Source organism: Leuciscus leuciscus (assembly GCF_965113295.1).
Source record: "Leuciscus leuciscus genome assembly, chromosome: 13".
NCBI lineage: Eukaryota > Metazoa > Chordata > Actinopteri > Cypriniformes > Leuciscidae > Leuciscus > Leuciscus leuciscus.
This window is the reverse complement of record NC_138737.1, coordinates 21,219,825-21,241,046: the sequence shown is the minus strand read 5'-3', so window position 1 is coordinate 21,241,046 and position 21,222 is coordinate 21,219,825. Positions and strand designations below refer to the sequence as shown.

At 37.3% G+C, this 21,222-nt stretch overlaps 1 protein-coding gene across 2 annotated transcripts in view; it reads left to right on the top strand.

Moving 5' to 3' along the window:
• The window catches only part of slc23a2 (solute carrier family 23 member 2), a 49,559-nt gene extending 29,310 nt beyond the window's left edge, over window positions 1-20,249 (top strand). For both annotated transcript variants that reach the window (XM_082187495.1, XM_082187496.1), the window contains 10 exons: window positions 5,763-5,851; window positions 8,447-8,514; window positions 10,940-11,121; window positions 11,221-11,341; window positions 12,692-12,848; window positions 13,940-14,087; window positions 14,173-14,278; window positions 15,570-15,837; window positions 15,931-16,026; window positions 16,765-20,249. In XM_082187495.1, the coding sequence (XP_082043621.1) occupies window positions 5,763-5,851; window positions 8,447-8,514; window positions 10,940-11,121; window positions 11,221-11,341; window positions 12,692-12,848; window positions 13,940-14,087; window positions 14,173-14,278; window positions 15,570-15,837; window positions 15,931-16,026; window positions 16,765-17,018 (1,489 nt within the window). In that variant the 3' untranslated portion in view covers window positions 17,019-20,249. The remainder of the gene's footprint in view (window positions 1-5,762; window positions 5,852-8,446; window positions 8,515-10,939; window positions 11,122-11,220; window positions 11,342-12,691; window positions 12,849-13,939; window positions 14,088-14,172; window positions 14,279-15,569; window positions 15,838-15,930; window positions 16,027-16,764) is intronic.
• The last annotated feature ends 973 nt before the right edge of the window (window positions 20,250-21,222 follow it).

The window sequence follows — 21,222 nt, the reverse complement described above, 5'->3', positions numbered from 1 at the left end:
TTAGCTATTAGAACATGTCCCAGACATGTTGAGCAATGGGGTCACAATGGGGAACAAAGGTTAAAATCTGGCCTGTGTGGTGAATGCCATGCACTGCTCCACTGTCAGTGGAGTTTACCCAACTCAACTAACAAGCACACCAGTTAACATGTAACTTTATATAAATATATTATATATGTATATGTGATTTGAAGGTTTCAGTAAATTGTGTTCATGTTTGCAGTACAAACAGTATTTTGTTTCATATGTGGGTGGTTTTATTGATTATTTTCAGGATGTTAGATTCAGGCTTAGTTTACAGCACACTTTAGCTCAGCAAGAACTGCATCTGCTTCACTCTATCTTTGTTTAATATGGTAGAGAAGATGATAACATCTACTGTAGAATAGGCTAGCTACGGTAGTAGGTGTTACTGGTGTTACACGGTGTTCGCCTATACACTGATTTCATAACCTACCCACCCACTCTGTCATTTAGCTTTTTATAGAAATAAAAGCCATTTAGTCAGATTTCACTCATCACATGACAAGCGTAAAGAAAGATGATTTTGAGGTTTTGGTGCACAACAGATCCTGAGCATCATTGACTAATATATTTTCTTGTAAAATGTGCCGTCAGTAATGCCACTCCTTGTACAGTAAGTGCTCCTGTTATGAATCTGCCATGAGCCTTAGCAAATCACAACAACAAAAGAATGACTCCATCGCCACAAAACAGGGAGCAAAGTGGTCTTCAATTGTGACAATCTTTAGTGAATCTTGCTTACGCAAGAAAAAAAGTGATCAAGCCTCATTAGAGAGGAAAAAGGCAAAAATTGTAACAGTTAAAGAAATATCAAAAAATGAATTCCATTTGGGTTACATCACAGGAAATAGCCAGTATTCAAAAAGGACATAATTGTGCCTGAGCCTCTCAAACTGACAGAGGACCAAAATCAGCACCACTTTTCCAGGGTACAATAAGTAACAAGACTCTTTCTAGACAAGACATGCACTGAATGTATAGGAGGTGGCCAGCACCAGGAAAACAAAAAGGGGAAACACAACCATACAAATCCTCACAACAGTAACAACACAAACCCTGGAATGAGCACAATACATTTAACTACATTCAGAGCCATGGATGGAATTATTTTTTGCATTAACTAAAATCTATCAACCAAAAGTCACATTGATCAGGACATCACATTTTCCTATGTCCCCTCTAATACATCAAAGTTGGTACATTCTCACTTCCTTTAGAATTCCATTTAAAAACAGATCAACTTCCTGTTTGAATCTGTCACTAGGCTGGTCCATTCCCACAACAAACCTGGTACTAAACATTTTAAAGTCATCTTAATTACAAAAATGAACTTCAACAATTTTAGCTATGTTTTTAAAAATCACATTTTAGGCAAAGAGGGATTTTAACTGTTTTTAATGTTTTAACCTTAAGCCAAATAGCTAAGCCTGTGCACTGACTCCGTACAATGACAAACCAAACCAATATAGTAATGTCCTTTTATTTATTGATCTATGCAAAGATTAATGTATAAGAATTGTGTGGCTTAAATCCTGGCCATCACAGCTCCTGACTGCGAAAGTGATAAGCGAGCGCACGTTCCCTAACCCTAACCCATTTCAATACCTATTGATAGCGGCTCCCTGATGCCCACAATAACGGTGTTGTCACAAGTTTATTTACCAGTGTGATCCCTGCTGTAGAGCAATCTGACCACAGTCAAGACCAGTGGAGAACCTCAGCTTTGACACTGGCCTGTCATCAGGACTGTCATCGTAAAACTGCCCGTTTATAATGTAAGCACATTATTAGCATGTTGCGCAGTACAGGATGTCTTGTTCTTGTGGGTTGGGTAGGCAAGTCAGAACAATGGCACACACGTCATGACCTAAATAAGGCGAAAGTCTTAAATGGTATAATTCGTTTTTTTCTGTGTGTGTCTGGGCATGTATCATGACATGTTATCTCATGAAATAATCAAACTCTTAAATACAGTAGAGCTGGCTCATGTGGCTATAAAATCTAGATGTTCTTTAGTCTTTTGACAGTTCAATATGCATTTCCATAATAAATGCAAAGAAAAAAAAAACAGTAGTCTCTTTTTATTCCTCTTTTTACTACATTGTTGTTTCAAACAATGCTTTGTACTTTGTCAGTTTTTCCCCCCTGTTGTTCCTCCACCTTACATTCTGTTATTTTGATCTCTGTCTTTATTTCCCTTTTTTCCCCTCCTGCTGAAAGTGAAGTGACCCAGTAACCTAGATTTGGAAATATTTCACTCAGTTCTGTGAAGAGGAAGGGCGTTCCTGTTGCATAAAGTTTTATTTCACTGGCTTTGATTTAGCACAAATCCAGCCTAAGACACAAACTCTTACAAGGTGCGTAGAGCGTGCGTGCGTGCACTCTTAAATACATTCTCTTCTCCAATTACATTTTACGGTTACATTTTTTTGAAGAGCTGCTTTTGTTGGAACAAAATCTAACTCTGTTGTGTAGCAAGAGGTCAGTTCAATTTTAGCTGTGGTCATCTGTGGATCTTTCAGGGTCTTTAATCACTCGGTAATGAAGGCCTTCAGCTCTTTATAGTGCTACAATTTAGGCAGCCAACTGGTGCTGTTTAGTGTGGCTTGAGAATGAGGAAGGGACACAATGTGAGAGATTTAAATCTATGTCCCAAGCTGGACTTTTCTTTTCCTTCTCTTACGTTTCCTAAGCCTATAGGCCTATGGTTTGCTTGTAAATATGTTTCTAAATGTACGTATGTATTATGTTCATGTTTTAGCAAATACATGCCCAATATTAAAATTGTGTCATTTTAATTAGAAATTCACAGTCATATCCAATATCGCCTGATACTGATAGATAACTTGCACACAAAAAATCTCCAATATTGACCAATAACTGTTGTAGCATTAATTATAAAGACATTTATAATGTCACATCACACACACACAAAAAAAATTCAAAAAAAAGTATCCTAAAAAAAAAAGTCCTCCACAAAAATATTAAGCCGAACATCTGTTTTCTAAATGAATGATAAGAATAAATGTTTCTTGATCATCAAATCAGCATGTTACAATGATTTCTGAAGGATCATGTGACACTAAAGACTGTAATGATGCTGAAAATTCAGCTTTGCATTGAAAAAATATTAAACAAGTTTTTGTTTTCTTATAGAATTTAGCTTTTAACATTTGAGTAATATTTTATAATAATATTCAATATTTCACAATACTGCTGTTTTTACTGTATACATGCAGCCTTGGTGAGCATAAGAGATTTATAACAAAGCATAATAACCCCAAACTTTTTAACGGTTATTGTAAATATTAAACAGAAAACATGATTCAATAAATGTGCTGACAAAATTCAGTTTCTTAGTTACTTTGTATATTCATATAATTTGCAAACCAGTAGACGCTGGGTAGATCAATGTGGAATGTCCAGCACCTCCATTGCCCTTATGTGGCCTCACCTCTGATTTGAATAAGGATTGTTAAAACAAACGAGTACATGCTGGTCCCTTATAAAATAAGCAGTGATTTGGATATGTTTTAGCCCGTACCAAAATATAAAGCATAAATCACAGCAATTCAGGAAACTGTTATTTCCTCCGTAAGTTACCACTGTTGATGTTTTGCTTCTGTAATTCACTTTAATGCAATTGATGGCGCAATACAGTTTTATGTGACATAAAACCCCAACAGGGAAGCATTAATTGACAGTGTATGAGTATAAGGAATCTGGAACAGACACAGTCTATATTTCAGGATGGGGAGGGTGAGTATCTGTAGAGGTCTGATCCTTTAGGCTGTTCATGTCATAAAGACATTTAGACGTGGCCTGTTCTGTCTTGCACTCAATGTTCTTTTGTGGCCACTTTGCCCGATGTGTAAGCGGGCCGTCTGATGTCTTTCTTGCGCATTTGATCCCTCTGTTCTGACGTCACTTGCTCGTGGCACATGCTGTCTCCAGGGAAACCTGAGCAAGTGACCAAAAAAAGGGAAATGAGAGGAAGATAAGAGTGGAAAGGACTGGGCAAGTGTTGCCGTCAGACCTGTGTGCTGAGTCACTGTATGCGAGCGGTCTTTATGTTCTGCCTTTATATTAACTAGTATTATTTCCATATAGCGTGTTTTGTGCCTGAGTTATGGGTTATTATCATTAAATATAACTAAAACCATTTTTAAAAAACATTCAGACAAAAATAAACATTAACTTAAATAAAATAATACAAAAAAGAACCTTAAACTTATTTTATTTTAGCTAGTTGCCAAGGTAAAATTTCACAATTTAGTTTAGTACTAAAATCACAAACAAATAAGTAAATAAAAACTATATGCAAAAACAAAACAAAATACTAAAGCTTTAACTAAAATCAATATAAAACAGAAAATATGAAATCTAATTTAAAATCTTAACAAAAACTATTATAGTAGTATATATTAATGATACTAAAATAACACTGCACTACTGATACCTGATACATGTTACATCCGATTAAACACTTTAATCATAAAGAATAGATTTTTTACCTTAAACATTGTTTATTTGGACACACATAATGCAAACTTTTTAAAATATATATAATAGTATATATATATATATAATAAAAATAGCTTTTTGTAAAACATGTTTTTTCTTTAAGTTGCCATGTTTATTATCATGGTTGCACAACATTTTACTTTAGTGTTCGTATGTAAAGATAAGGGGGGAAAGAATGAGAGCGAGAGTTTGGCCTTGTTTTGTAGACTTCGAAGCCACATCAGTGACAGTATGAGAAGTGTGTGTGGAGACATCTAGTGGTTTGAGCAAAGCCACTAAATGTCTCACTCATGAGCATTACAATGAATATGTATCAATTCACAAACTAATTTCTCTGCTGGCTTTAGTTATTACGCTAGTTTTCTCAATGTTTCTACATTTTTTTTTTAAAGTCATTTTGCTGTATTTTGCATATTTGTATTCAGAGGATTTGCCAGTGTCATGTTAGTGGCATAAATCTTTGAAAATATTTGTTGGAGTTGCTTCATAGCAAGTTAACTAGATATCCACAAGCAGATCTGTATATAAACTATATGGACAAAAGTATTGGGACATGTTGTTTTTTGTTTTTGTTTTTTTTGTCAGGCCCATTGCCACAGGTGTATAAAATCAAGCACCTAGCCACGCACTGTAAAAAAAATTATATGATCAATAAGTTATGACAACATATGTTTTTACATTGCTTCAACTCATTAAAATAAGTTAAGCAATTTTCTACTTTTTTTTGTATAAGTTATACAAGATTCAAAATGTTTCAGTCAGTTTAATGTAATTTAAGTTTAAATGACTTCCAAGTTGATTGTCCTTAATCAAAATTTAAGGCAGCAACTTTTTTATAGTGTCCTTTTACAAACATTTGTGGGGAAAAATGGGTCGTTCTGAAGAGCTCAGTGAATCCAAGCGTGGTACAGTGATAGGGTGCCACCTTTGCAGTAAGTCAGTTCGTGAAATTTCATCCCATGTTACATGGTCAACTGTAAATAGTATTGTTGGAAAGTGTTTATGAACAGCTGAAGAGTTCCAAACTGTTTTGTTCTGGTGGATTATCATTGATTCAGGGGAGTGACCTCATGATGGGGTTAAAAGCTTTTCTTGTCAGCCACACATAATAGATGCTTACAAGGCATAAGAGTGTTGTTGTTGTTGTTGTTGTTTTTAAGGGTATGTGTTCTTGTGATTTGATTATTGTGTTTTTGTGTGTGTTTTGCCTCCAGGCTTCCATTGTTCCAAGCTAGTGCTTTTGCATTTCTCGCCCCATCAAGAGCCATCCTTTCACTGGAAAAGTGGAAATGTAACTCAACAGGTACATGTCACACACACACACATGGGTTCCCGCTTGCATTAAAAAGTCTTGCCCCATGTCTTAAATATTGCCCCTTTATGAAAAAGTTGATTTCAGAATATTAAATGATGCCTGATGAAGGTCGTGAGACTGAAACATTTTGATACTCATTTGCAAGTACTGATAGTATGCGGGAGGTCTTTGTTTTTTTGGACCTACTTATTTGGTCTTTTTTTCCCACGCACCTATCACCTGCAGGTGTGCGATGGTGTTTGCTAATAGAATATTAAAGGAGAATTATCTTCAGAAGTCAGCTGTCCAGGACAGTTCTAAACCAGCTCAAAAACACACTCAGTAAAAAATATAGGTTACACTTTATTTTAAGGTGTCATTGTTGCAGTGTAATTATAGATTTCAGTACTGAGCAATATTAATACTACCGGTACATGTACTTACTATAGGGTTAGGGTAGGATTAGGGTTTGGTTGAGGGTTAGTTGCATGTAATTATGCATAATAATGTAACATATCGTCGCGGCCCGATGAAACTCACGTATGTCCAAAACGGTTACTTTTCAGGAAGTGAAAAAAACACCGTAATTTCAAAAGCAGTTGAACGTAGCATTGTCATACTTTGTACGGCATCTTTAAATGTAACCATATTCTTGCCAGTGTAATGATATAATCCACATTTGACCAAAATCGAGTTTAAATGGACATACGTGCATATTTTACAGTAACGGTGGTCGATACGCGTTCTTCCGATCATTAATTAGAATGGCCAAGTCGCGTTTTATATTGACAGATGAATAGGCTACGCTCAGTTTATTAAATAGCCTACGTCTCAGTTTATTAAATGTCTCTTGCAAACTATGAAGGGACAATGAATCAACACTCATTGCTGGGCCGGCGCGTCCATATAGGCGAACTAGGCAATTGCCTAGAGCGGCACTTTTGTAAGGGCAGCAAAATGTGTGCCAACCGGGAATGAACAATTCACAAAATAGGCTAGGCTATATGATCATATAATCATACATAATTAGAGAGCCTTTTTCTTTTCGTTTTGAATTATTTCGTTTAAAGACTTTTCAAGCTTTGTGTATTTGATGTATTTCTCATGTCTGTGTGAGGCATACACTGAGTTTCGTTAAGTTAGGATGAGATGCGCTCCAGTTAACGTGCAATGCAAGTGACCGCGCGGGCGCCTCCATGATTATATTGTCTGCTATATATTTGCTTCTTATAAATCCACTCCAGGCAATTGGTTGATGAAAAATTGATTAAAATTAAGATACAATTTATACAAAACGAAATTCACTTTAAAGAAAGGTTTTCTACAAAACCAAACTTAATGAAGTGGTCAAAATCATGTTTGACCCGTCTCAAATTGTCCATCCTATTACTCGTGCTGTTCACTTTTCATACTTTTAACAGTATAGTAGACCTACAGACTCTATTTGTACAAATTGCTGCACATTCATTTAATTCTGCATTTTGCACACACAAGTGTTGTTTGAAGATTGGCTTCAAATCAAGTTCACGGATAATTGTGCGTGCATTTATTAATCATTATGATACTAAAATCATAACAAAGTAGGCTATGCTATGTACAAAAAAATACACGGACCCAACATGTAGGCTATTAGCCTTTTTACCCATTATCAATCTAAATTAATCTCGTTTTTAATTTAACTTAATTCAGTTTTTCTTTATTTAAATTTAGTTTTTCTTTATTTAAATTTCGGGTTTTTCTTTATTTAATTTTCGTTTTTTCTTTATTTAAATGTCATTTTTCTTTATTTAAATTTCATTTTTCTTTTTTTAAATTTCGTTTTTTTCTTTATTTAAATTTCGTTTTTCTTTATTTAAAATTCGTTATTCTTTATTTAATTCTACCCTTTACTGTGTCAGTAATTTATTAGTCAGAAAAATATTAGACTACCTTCAAAGTATTGCTTAAGTTAACAGACCCGTGCGTGAACATCTCCACAATAAACAGTGACAATTACTTCGTCTAGACCATTTACCGGTAAATAACAGTTGTGAATATATTGCGAATATATAATAAACTTGAACAGTTGTCAAAAACAAACGTTTGCTGATACTTTACCTCACAGAGTTATTCGGCTATCCAATGCTGAGCTTCCAGAGACGCTTAGACCGGCGAGATGCCTCCACAGGGCGGGAGATACGCGGCGTGATTGACAGCTTTGACACCAAATGGATATACGTGAAAATCAGATGACATGATTTCACAACTTTTCATTGGTCATTTAGATATGTAAAGCATACTGTATACGGAAATGAACCTGTACATTCTATCCGTCGAAAAATCTCAAAATCGGCAAAATGGACATACGCGGTTTTCATCGGACAGCGACGATATGTAACAAGGATACTGTAAAATAAAGTGTTACCAAAAGATATTATTATTATTATTATTATTGACAAAATCCCCCAAAATATCAAGAAATCATTTTTGTCAACCCCAAGCGTTAAGTATTCTTTTTTTCTTTTTCTTTTTTTTTCAGGACTTAAAAGGTCTTAAATTTGCAGCAACCCTGCACACACTCATATACCTTCTCAGTCAGTAATCGAATGTCATGTTTCTCTACAGGTTTTGCTGTATTAAATGCCACAGAGCTGCCACACACAGAAGACATCTGGTACCCCAGGATACGAGAGGTGTGTTAAAACAAAGAGACCGAAAGAGATGAGAACAGAAGTATTTAATGAGGAACGTAAAACCGATAGAGGAACTGGTGTGAAACTAATGAAATAAAGTGGAAAGTGGAAAGTTAAGGTCTATAGTGGGTTTTAACAGGATTGCGGAACCCTTGGTGCTATCATGAATATAGGCATCATGAGGCATTTATACAGCACATTTCCTATGTATGGCTGTACACCCAAAGCGCTTTACAATCATATCAGGGGATCTCTCCTCGACCACCACCAGTGCGCAGTATCCTCTTGGATGATGCGACGGCAGCCACAGAAACAACGGCCCCAGTGCGCTCAACACACACCAGCTATAGGTGGAGAGGAGAGAGAGTGATAGAGCCAATTTAGTTGATGGGGATTATTAGGAGGCCATGATTGATGAGGGCCAATGGAGGGAATGTGGCCAGGACACCGGGGTTAAGGCCTATTTATACTTCTGCGTCGAACTGCCGCCGTAGCTACGTCGTAGGCTGTGTGTAGCGCGCGTACCCTTCGGCGTACCCTGACGTGCACCTCTCCAAAAATGTAACAACGCGTCAATTCTACGCGGACGCAAGCGCTGTGATTGGTCTGCCAGAACCCCTCCCTCGGGGTTTCACATGCTCCCTAGGTGCGCGTCAATGCGGACAACAACGCAGAAGTATAAATTAAAACCAACACGTTGCCTACGGCGTATAGGCTCCGGCGTAGGTCCGACGCAGAAGTATAATGAGGCCTTTACACCCCTACTCTTTAAGAGTGTCAAGTGTCATGGGATTTTTAATGAGCACAGAGAGTCAGGACCTCGATTTAACGTCTCATCCGAAGGCCTGTGCTTGTTACAGTATAGTGTCCCATCGCTATACTGAGGTGTTAGGACCCACACAGTCCACGGGGTGAGCGCCCCCTGCTGGCCTCACTAACACCTCTTCCGGCAGCAACCTAGTTTTCCCAGGAGGTCTCCCATCCAGGTACTGACCAGGCTCAGCCCTGCTTAGCTTCAGTGGGCAACCAGTCTTGGGCTACAGGGTGAACCAATAGCATGGCCGAACCCAGAGTTTCCCAGCAGAACATTACCCAGAGCATCACACGACACAGCTTGTTGTCGTCCACTTGATGTAAAATAAATCAGGACTCACCGGACAAGGAAAACTTCTTCCACTGCTCTAAGATCCAGTTTCGACGCTCTGGTGCCCATTGAAGGCACTTTTGGCGGCGGACAGAGCTCATCATAGTGTGATGCTCTGTGTGTTGTAACACATTCCTCCCATAACCATCATTATCGTTGGCTCAGACCAGATGGGAAAGCCTTCATTGCCCTTGCATCGATGAGCCTTGTGCGCCCAACACCCTGTTGCTGGTTTGCCCCTTCTCGGACCACTGTTAGTAAATTCTCACCACTGCTGACTGGAAGCAACCCACAAGCTTTTGCCCTTTCAGAGATACTCTGACCCAGTCGCCTTGCCATAACAATCTGGCCCTGGTCAAAGTCACTTTATTCCTGCAACTACTTTTATTTATTTTTTAAATGTTATTGAATGAAGTCTCTTATGCTCACCAACTGCATTGATTTGATCTATTCAATGAGAGCAGTAATATTGTGAAAGAAAATTATTTAAAATAACACTACTATTTTCCCATGACCCTACAGAGGATGGGATGGGATGGGATGGGATGGGATAGGATAGGATAGGATAGGATAGGATAGGATAGGATAGGATAGGATAGGATAGGATAGGATAGGATGGGATAGGATGGGATGGGATGGGATGGGATGGGATGGGATGGATGGATGGATATTATCAATGTTGAAAACAGTTGTGCTGCTTAATATCTTTGTGAGAATCTTTTTAATTAATATTCAGAAGAACAGCATTTATTTGAAATAGAAATTTCTGTAAATGAAGATATACTGTCACTAGTATATACAATTATATAATAATGTGCATATAACTTAAATATAGCAATAAAATGTAATTAACGCACAAATAAAATAAAAGGAATAACCGTAGACCCAGACCTTCTTTTGAAGTAATGCAGTGATACGAGTTCAAATACTCGTAGAGGCCACTATAAATATTGCTTCTAAGGTATGAATGCCACGTACATTTTTGCTTGTTTTTTTTTGTTTCTTTGTCTGTCTTTTAAGAGACTTGTGTAAACAGATTGAATATTGATTTTGGTCTAAACCGTGGCAGACATGAAGATTAAGTGAAGATTAAGCAACTTGAGGTGAATTCGATTAAATGGAGCATTACGCTGTCTGGAGGACTGTGTCAATGTCACTTTTCTACCTTAATGGCTTTTAACCTTTACCACTTTTATTGTAGATTCCTCTATTTTTCTTCTTTGTTTGGTTCTTTTAGATTGTTTGTATGATTAGATTTACTTTCTCTCTCCCTCTCTGTAGATCCAGGGTGCTATAATAGTCTCGTCTCTAATCGAGGTGGTCATAGGGGCCTTAGGTTTGCCGGGTGTCCTGTTGAAGTACATCGGGCCGCTCACCATCACTCCTACTGTCACTCTCATCGGACTCTCTGGCTTCCAGGCTGCTGGAGAGAGGGCAGGCAAACACTGGGGCATTGCCATGCTGTGAGTACGGCTTGCACACAAACACGTTTGGCTGTGTATGTAACCAATCTCTGGCTCTGTGGACTCGCGTGTAAACTGTCTCTCCGCTCTTTTAAACAGAACCATATTCCTGGTGCTGCTGTTCTCTCAGTACGCTCGTAACATCCAGTTGCCGCTCCCCATCTACAAATCTAAAAAAGGCTGGACGTCTTACCGTTTGCAGCTGTTCAAGATGTTCCCAGTGAGTTTCTCCACATTAATCCAAGATAAGAAAGCTCTTAAAGATGTAGAGAATATATACATGGTACCTGCCATTGGAAACATATTATTATTTTTTTGTTTAGAAACATTTAAAATGGTTTTCCATTTTAATATATTTTAAAATGTAATTTATTCCTGTGATGCAAAGCTTAATTTTCAGCATCATTATTCCAGTTTTCAGTGTCACATGATCCTTCAGAAATCATTCTAGAAACATTTCTTCTTATCAATTTTGAAAACAGTTTTGCTGCTTAATATTTTTGTTAAAATGGTGATACTTTTTTCAGGATATCTGAAAAAGCTTATCTGTATTATAATGATTTCTGAAGGATCATGTGACACCAAAGACCGGAGTAATGATGCTGAAAATTCAGCTTTGCGTCACAGGAATAAGGAACAACTTCTTTCAAAAACGTAAACAAAAGTTATGTTTTCAAACTTCTAACAGGTGTATATGTATATATGTGTGTACATGTATGTATGTATGTATGTATGTATATATATACACATATATTCATACATATTTATACCCTGTGTGTGTGTGTGTGTGTGTGTGTGTGTGTGTGTGTGTGTGTGTGTGTGTGTGTGTGTGTGTGTGTGTGTGTGTGTGTATTATATATATATAATAAATATACATTTTAAAGGAATTTTTTTCAGTGCCATACATTTTTTTTGTTTTTTTGGCAAAGTTGTATTAGAAAATATGAGAATAATTACAAACATTAAAACACCAGAACCTCATAGCAGCTGAAATTAGATTATGATATTTCCTGTTTTTTTTTTATGTTCAAGCGATCATCTCTGATTAATTTCACTTTGCAAATATTGCTCTTTTTGTAATCTATTGGCAGGTAAATTTGTGAGACATATTTTGTTCCAGATGTCAAGAATCAGTTTATTGCATCTTTTATTTCCAAAGTGATCCACATTACCATGAATGGAATTATCATGATCATTAGCAGTCTGGTGTCTCCAGCTCCCAGTAGCATGAATTGGCACTTTCAGACCCTTGGCAGCGCTCGTAATCCGCCGTCAGCTCTGATGACAGCCGTAATTGCCATGCTGTTTCAGAGATGAGGTCTTTTTGGCCTGGGTTTTTAAATGGAAGCACAGCAGACAATGACATGGCAATGAAACGGAGCGTGGGAGGCAGATAGAGGCAAGCCAAAATAGACACAGATTGATCCTTGATGATGATGATTCGTTCAGTGTTATCTGCTGTTGTGAAGGCTAGTGAAGGAGGTTGGATAACATGTCTGGCTTTGTGTTCAAAAGTCTGGGTTACTTTTTTAAAGTTGTTGGGTTTTTCTCTCTTTCTTTCTCTCTGTAGATCATCATGGCTATCCTTGTGTCATGGTTTCTGTGTTTCATCTTCACGGTGACTGACGTGTTTCCTCCTGAGAAGGGCAAATATGGGTTCTACGCCCGAACAGATGCTCGACAGGGCATCCTGGCAGCCGCTCCCTGGTTTAAGATACCCTACCCCTGTAAGTTTGTGTGTGTGCATACACACATGCACACATACACACATACATATACATGCATACATACATACATATACATGCATGCATACATACATACATACATACATACATACATACATACATACATACATACATACATACATACATACATACATACATGCATGCATGCATACATACATACATACATACATACATATACATGCATACATGCATGCATACATGCATACATACGTATACATGCATACATACATACATATACATGCATACATACATACATACATACATATACATGCATACATACATACATGCATACATACATACATGCATACATACATACATGCATACATATACATGCATGCATACATACATACATACATACATACACACATACATACATACATATACATGCATACATGCATACATACATACATGCATACATATACATGCATGCATACATACATACATACATACATACATACATATACATGCATGCATACATACATACACACATACATACATATACATGCATACATACATACATGCATACATACATACATGCATACATACATACATGCATACATATACATGCATGCATACATACATACATACATACATACATACATACATACATACATACATACATACATACACACATACATACATATACATGCATACATACATACATACATACATACATGCATACATATACATGCATTTCCTTCAATACTGAAAATTGTCAATAAAAATTACTAGTGTAAATAAAGATGGTGTTTTATACAATATTTGTGTTTTCTAATTACTTTTGTGCTCATTAAAGTATCATAACGTAGCAACATGCTAACACCAAATTCTATTAAAATCGTTGTTGAGCCTGTGTGGCATGTAGAATTATTCACTACATAGGTTGCTCCATGACATTTAAGCTGCTGCCTATGTAGGCAGCTCACTTTTGGAGAAGAGCTTCTGTGTGTTACAGCAGTCCAATGTATGAGCATATTTGTGAATATAATATATTAAATAATCCTTCTATAGGTATTTCTGTATACTAACATGCTTAGATTGCCCATAATGCTTTGTGTGGTTGTGTGTTCTAGTCCAGTGGGGGTTGCCTACAGTGTCAGCAGCAGGGGTGATTGGGATGCTGAGTGCTGTGGTTGCCAGTATCATAGAGTCCATTGGAGACTATTACGCCTGTGCCCGTCTCTCCTGTGCCCCTCCTCCACCTATACATGCCATTAACAGGTACAACACAAAGACACAACAGCATGTTTTATTGTCCTAATCTAATTCGTTCCACATTCCCATAATGGAATCTCTTTTTCCACAGAGGGATCTTTATGGAGGGCATTTCCTGTGTCCTCGATGGCGTCTTTGGGACAGGAAATGGCTCCACGTCTTCTAGCCCAAACATCGGAGTGCTGGGCATCACAAAAGTAGGAACTTTTCCTATTCACCCTCTCTTCTTTTGTGACATGACGTGAAGGCCAAGAATTGTAACCCATACTTAGAATTTGTCCTCTGCATTAACCCCATTCAAGTTAGTGCAGAAACATTAGGAGGAGTGAGTACGTCTGAACGTACTCACTCCGTCTGCCCCCCATTTTGTGCATTTACTTACAACGAAGGAAAACAAAATGGCACTAATCTCGTAAACCAGTTTCACCATTAACAGTGCTTGGCGTGGTAAAAGCACATTCCGTGAACAGCCCATGTGCCACACAGCACATAGCAGCATGTGACTGCAGTGCATTAGCACCCTAAAGACCGTAAATGCTGAAGAGAGCAGCTCTTGAGTTGCCAGTTAACTATTAAAGAAATACCGGCTATGTACTCCCACAGGGCCGTTCCCATGGGAACTATTTATTTATCACACATTCTACTACTTCTAATGAGGCCTCTACCTTGATTTTACAGTTGCACAATTATAATTTGTGATGACGCATTAACTGCAGCAGTTTAGGAATTAACTAAATATCAGCTTGTTCATGGACACTACCATTCATAAGTTTGGGGTTATTCATTTTTTTCTTCTAAATAATTTTTCTTTAAGGATGCAATAAATTGACAAAAAAGACAATAAAAACACGTATAATGTTACAAAAGATTTAGAAATAAAGGCTGTTCTTTTGAAATGTTATATTCATCAAAGAATCCTGAAAATAATTCATCCGGTTTTCCACAAAAATATTAAGCAGCACAACTGTATCAACATCAGCAATAATAATAAATGTTTCTTGAGCAGCAAATCAGAATATTTTAATGATGTCACAAAGTGATGAAGTAATGATGTTGAAGATTCAGCTTTGCCATCACAGAAATAAATGACACTTTAAAAATTTTACTTGTAGTAATATTTCACATAATATTACTGTTTTACTGTATCTTTGGATCAAACAATTACTTCCTTGGTGAGCATCAGAGACTCACCTGAACATTAAAAATCATATCCACCCCAAACTTTTGTATATTTCAGTTGACAGTTTATCATTTAACAGGTTCTCAGTTGTTACTGTATATAAATAACAGTGTTTTAGTTGTCATTTGTGTGATTGTCATATAATTTAATAGATCAGTGACATCAAACTGCACAGAAAAGAATCTTTGAGACCTGATTCTATTGAGAACTTTTAACCATTGCTTTGACATCCTGATGCATAACATGTAGCACATTAAATGAAAATAAATGAGTGTGTTTCTTCTCTCTGTGTGTGTTTTATTGTGTAGGTGGGCAGCAGGCGGGTTATTCAGTATGGTGCAGCACTGATGCTACTGCTAGGTATGGTGGGTAAATTCAGTGCTCTATTCGCATCATTGCCGGACCCAGTTCTGGGAGCGCTGTTCTGCACGCTGTTCGGCATGATCACCGCCGTTGGCCTTTCCAACCTGCAGTTTGTGGATCTCAACTCGTCCCGCAACCTTTTTGTGCTTGGCTTTTCCATCTTCTTCGGCCTGGTGCTGCCCAGCTACCTCAAAGAAAACCCCCTCGTCACTGGTAGATGCCCGAACACGAACACGTACATACTTTTATGGCAAATGATTACATGAGGAACAATGTAAGCATTCTTATTCTTTTGTTCTGTCATAGGTATAGTACAGATAGATCAGGTGCTGAACGTTCTGCTTACAACTGCCATGTTTGTTGGAGGTTCTGTGGCGTTTGTGCTGGATAATACTATTCCTGGTAGGTGCCAATCTCATAATACACTCATAAAAAACTGTTGTCTGAAGCTCTATTTGTTCGTATTTTTATGTTGGTCATTTTTTCTTTTTTTGTACCTTTTAACATATCCTAATCATGTCCACGATTTTTTGTGTTTTCTCATAGCTAATGAAACAAAAGTCACTAAGTGTCATCCCATTCCGATGAAGCAAAAAAATTTTTTAGAGGAAAACTTCACCGTTTTTTGAAATAGGGCTTATTCACCTTCTTTCCTACATTTAGATAGGTGGGCAAATGCATTTTTGTCTCAGTGCATGCATTGTTTTAGTTTGACAGGGTCGGTGCTAGCTTAGCTTAGCACAATGAATCGAATCCTTTGTTGCCAGCTAGCATGTCCTGAGTAAAAGTGGGGGGAAAAAAGAAAAAAAACCCACCTAATTACTTGTACACAAGAAGTAATTAGGTGTTTTTTTTTATTTGCATCACTTTTACATGCTAGCTGGCAACAAAGGATTCAATTCATTGTGCTAAGCTAAGCTAGCGCCGACCCTGTCAAACTAAAACAATGCATGCACTGAGACAAAAATGCATTTGCCCACCTATCTAAATGTAGGAAAGAAGGTGAATAAGCCCTATTTCAACAAACGGTGGAGTGTTCCTTTAAAATGTAAAAAGAGGCCCAGAGAGTTAATTAAACATTCTAAACTTTTTTTTCTTGTTGGTCATGCTTTAGTTCATTGTGTTTCTATATTATTCCAGGCACCCCGGAGGAAAGGGGCATCCGTAAGATGAATCGTAGAAGCAGCACATCTAAACGGGAAAGAATGGAGTCTTACGACCTTCCTTTTGGTATGGACTTCCTGCGGCGCCATCGCATTTTCAAGTACATCCCAATCAGCCCCACTTTCACTGGCTACCAATGGAGCATCTTCACCCGCAGCTGCCACGAACGCCACGACAGGAGAGAGGACGAAATGCCAACAAAGCCTGAACTGGGAGAAAGTGGGGTATAGTGTTTAGCACCGGTAGGTTTTTAGATGGTCGCCACAAAGCTTCATTCCTCCCAGTTAGTGAAATCTACAGTCCAGTCCCTTAATGAACAGCCAGCTATAAACTCTTCTCATCCCACAATCCTTTAAAAACTTTACCCTTTTTGATTCACTCATCGAGTTTGTCATCAACACTAAAGTTGGTTTCTATATGTTAATACGGCTGCTGAAAACTCTGACAGCGCAGCATCTTGGGAGCTCATCTGAAGGTGTCTCCATGACAACAGCGAGTGGATGCAATGTAGGGTGTCCTTGTTCATCTCTTTCTGTGTGGGAGGATATGACAACAGAGACTTGATAGATGGAAAATCTACCAAATTTCCAATATCAGTGTTCCTTTTTTGGCTGACCTGCCCCGCTCTGTCTGCACAAAGCATCAATGTGTAGATAATTGGATGTGTTTGAAATTAAATGACGTACTAATGAGTGCCTGCGTGCACGCAGTGGCCGCTGTCACACACCTTCACATTCACAACACACACAAACATGCCCATACTCGCTTTATGCATGGCACAGTTCTGGATCCCGTTAAAGCGAGTGGAGCTAGTAGTGATGCAAGGTTATTGTGCTTTATGTTTAAATTGCACTGCTTGAATTAACGCACAAAATGTAGTTTGCTTGTTCCTAATTTAACTTCCAGTGTCCGAGTCTTGCTTCCAAATGTGCAAGTCCCAATGCCTTAAATGTAAGGAAAACGATTCAGTCATACACATTTATGTTTTAGCATTGTCATTAGTTAGCTGCTATTTTGAAAAATAGATCATGTTGAAGGGGGCGTTTCTTATCACCAGTAATAAATACTGTTCTTTGCCACCTCGAAATTGTAATGATTGCAAGTTTCAGAGGTGTACACTAGGCAGATAGCTATGCAGTAGGTAAAATGACACGGAAGACGAATGTATAGTCAGTGCGTGGTTTTTAAAAGAAGGAAGGAAAAAACTTGATGGTTGCACTCAGGCAGTCCCATTTAAATATGGCATTTTTATTTTTGTCGGAATCTATTGAGCCCTCTTTTGGGCGCCACATTTTTGGTCTGTCATTTGTTTGATTACAGATGGCACTTCCTCACTACTGTTCGAGTGAATGTGGTTTCAAATGTAGATCCCACAAGCACTGCAGATGTGGTTTGTTTTTGGGGCGATGATGGGATAGATGGGATAGACTGTATAGATATAGGCCAATTCACACTGCACCGACAGACGGCGACCTGTGGCAAGACACTTCGGCGGGTTTTGACGGATCCGTGCGTTACCCCATTGAACGTCTTCAATCACCTTTTTCGAGTCACGAAATGTTTGAGAAGCGACGCACCGTAATCTGCTGATTGTCCGCGTTGATCAGCGTTTGTCGAATTGGCCTTTATACTCCATTATCACAATATTCATTAGTATTTAGTTGTCCTAGTATAACGTTTTTCAAATTTTTTGTTTACAGACATTTTATGATCTTTACAGTAACACATACAATACAAAAAGTCTTTAAATGTACAATATTAGTTATTGTTACACAATTGAAACCAATTGTTGAGCATCTGTGACTTCACTCTGTCATTGGAGACTCTCATTTTCAGATGGACTGTTGACATCAGCGGTCATGAAAGAGCCTTACTTGATTTAAAAGTGTGCAGTTGTGCTTTCACCTCTGTGATAACCTCACTTAGAGCTCAATCTGATGGTCGTATCTGTATCAGAGGCTTGCCATCTCATACTGTATCCACTTTAGATGCAGAGTTTCTTTTGTTGGTGTGTAATTTATTTATTTATTTATATGTCCTACGTCTACAATCTTTGTGCAAATCGTTTGCTGACTGTAAGATTGAAAGCTGGGAACGGGAGATGTAACTCTCCACTCTAAATGTTTGATTGACAGTTGTTGCAACTGGTCAGCTTGATGCAGAAAGAAATTGACGTTTTATATTTCCACAGTCACGATATTTACAAGATAACTGGTGCTTCCTCAGTCGGTCATTCCAACAAACATGTTTCTGAGTTATCACAGAAAAGAACCAATCACAGAGTGTTTTAACTTGTTTGAGGATACTCTTGTTTAGCTAACACTTGGAACGGAGTGCTACAGTAATCGAGTAGAATAATAATTACAATCCAAATCCCTCAATGTCAAAACATACAACATACTGTATGTCATAAGGAATCCATAACTATAGCACTTTTAGTTCCTAAAAGATTTTATTATAAAACAGTCAGCACTCTGAAGTTTTGTTTAATGATTGTCTGAGAATCCAAAGTAAATGCAACTGAGAAAGTGTGCCGTTTGCCTCTAAATCCCCTTCCATTCACACCCATAGTGCTTGCAGTGGTGTCAGTCCTCATCTCCTAACACTTTTATCCTTCAATAGTTTATTGTAATGTTATTGAAAACAGAATATGACCACTTGTGAAGACCTTTTTCATCATGTGCTGTTGATTTATCTGTCAATCATAAAGGTTTCAATGGCAGTGACATATACATACTTGTTTGTCCAGTAATGAGGATGATTAGTTAAATATACAGTATATATATATCTCGTTGGCCAATATTCACATTATACTGAAACAAGATTGATGCTATGGTTTTGATATGAGAATATTTTGGTAACACAAGCAGTTGTGATGAATCCCAGTATCCGCTGAGATTTAAAGGTTGTAATGGGTCTTAATAACATTGTGGCATGTGATTCAAAGAGAAACAAACCCTTCAGTTATTTTGAAGGGGATATATCTGAAGAATATACTTGGTCTATCTCAATAGTAATATCTTTGTAATGTTTTATTCTTGTTTTTTTTATACATCAGTTTGTTTTTTACAGACATAAAGAAGATGTTTGGAAAAAAATGCATATAATCTTAAACCATCATGCTGCAAAGCGCACCACTTTGAGTAAAACTAATCTTTTTTTGTTGTTGTTGCTGTTGTTGTTTTCTTTTTTTGAAATCTTTAGTTTGATTTGAATATTTTTGTTAACTAGACCTGTTTTCATATTGTATTTTTCTAACATTACTTCCTGTTCATGTTAATAGTTTTAGAAAGAGGTGCAATGCTTTGAGACTATTATAAATGAAAGAATATCTATATTAAGTGCAGATTGTGCTATATTCTTGGACCAGCCGTTGGAGCTCCTGTTAGTAGAAACAGCAGAAATTGTTTTGTTCCATCTTCCTAAAGATATTTAATAAGATGTTTCTGAGCAAATCATAATGTCTTTTGTCTTTTTTTATGTGTATTTGTTTGTGTGTATCATGGAATTATTATATTGTTGTTAAAGGTGCAGTAAGCTATTTCTGAGAAATGCTGTTGAAAGTGGATTGGACGGAGCACCAAAACTCGCTTGTAGCCAATCAGCAGTAAGGGGCGTGTCCACTCATTAGGGGGAGGTGCCTGTGTTGCATAGCGGGTTTGTGAATTTGGGGGCGAAACTATCAAGATAGGGGTGTGATCATTTTGGTGATTTCAAAAATCAACAGTGTTTCTCAGAAACTGCTTACTGCACCTTTAATAATAATAATAATAGATTTTAAAATAATTATTTTAATGATTATTACTAGTTGAGTGTATCGGGGTGGAAAAACAAAAAATGCATTTCAAATGAAAGACTGAGTTACTATCCTTTTAGGTGACAAAAAAAAAATGCATTTCTCTTCTGTCTGATCTTGAAAACTCATTAAGTATATCAGGTTACACATGTCTGTGCTTCACTTCTGCTTCTCCCATCATCAGCCCAGTGTGTGTGTTGACCGTAAAAGTCTTGAGTTAACATGATTAGTCACACACAACTTAACCCTTGTGCGCTGTTCTAGGTCTTTTTGACATCAAATGACGTTTGCTAAAATAAAAAAATAAGACTTCTCTTTGTCCAAATGGCATGGAACTTTGTACAGTTGTCAACACTTTCTAGATCTACACATATAAAATAAAAAAATTGGAATGACATCTGTATGTAATTTTGTAACAATTTTTTTTAAACAAATGTAATTTTACTCAGTTTATTAATGTTTTTACTCCACATTTGTGCAGTTTATATATATTATATACATTTAAAAATATTTTTTATACAAAACAGCTTTTTATGTAAAATTCACTTAAAGACCCAAATTTCTAACTTGCATTCGTGGATAATTTGACATGGTTTAGTGTAATATTTTTGCCCATCTTTTGGAAAATGCAGTTTTAA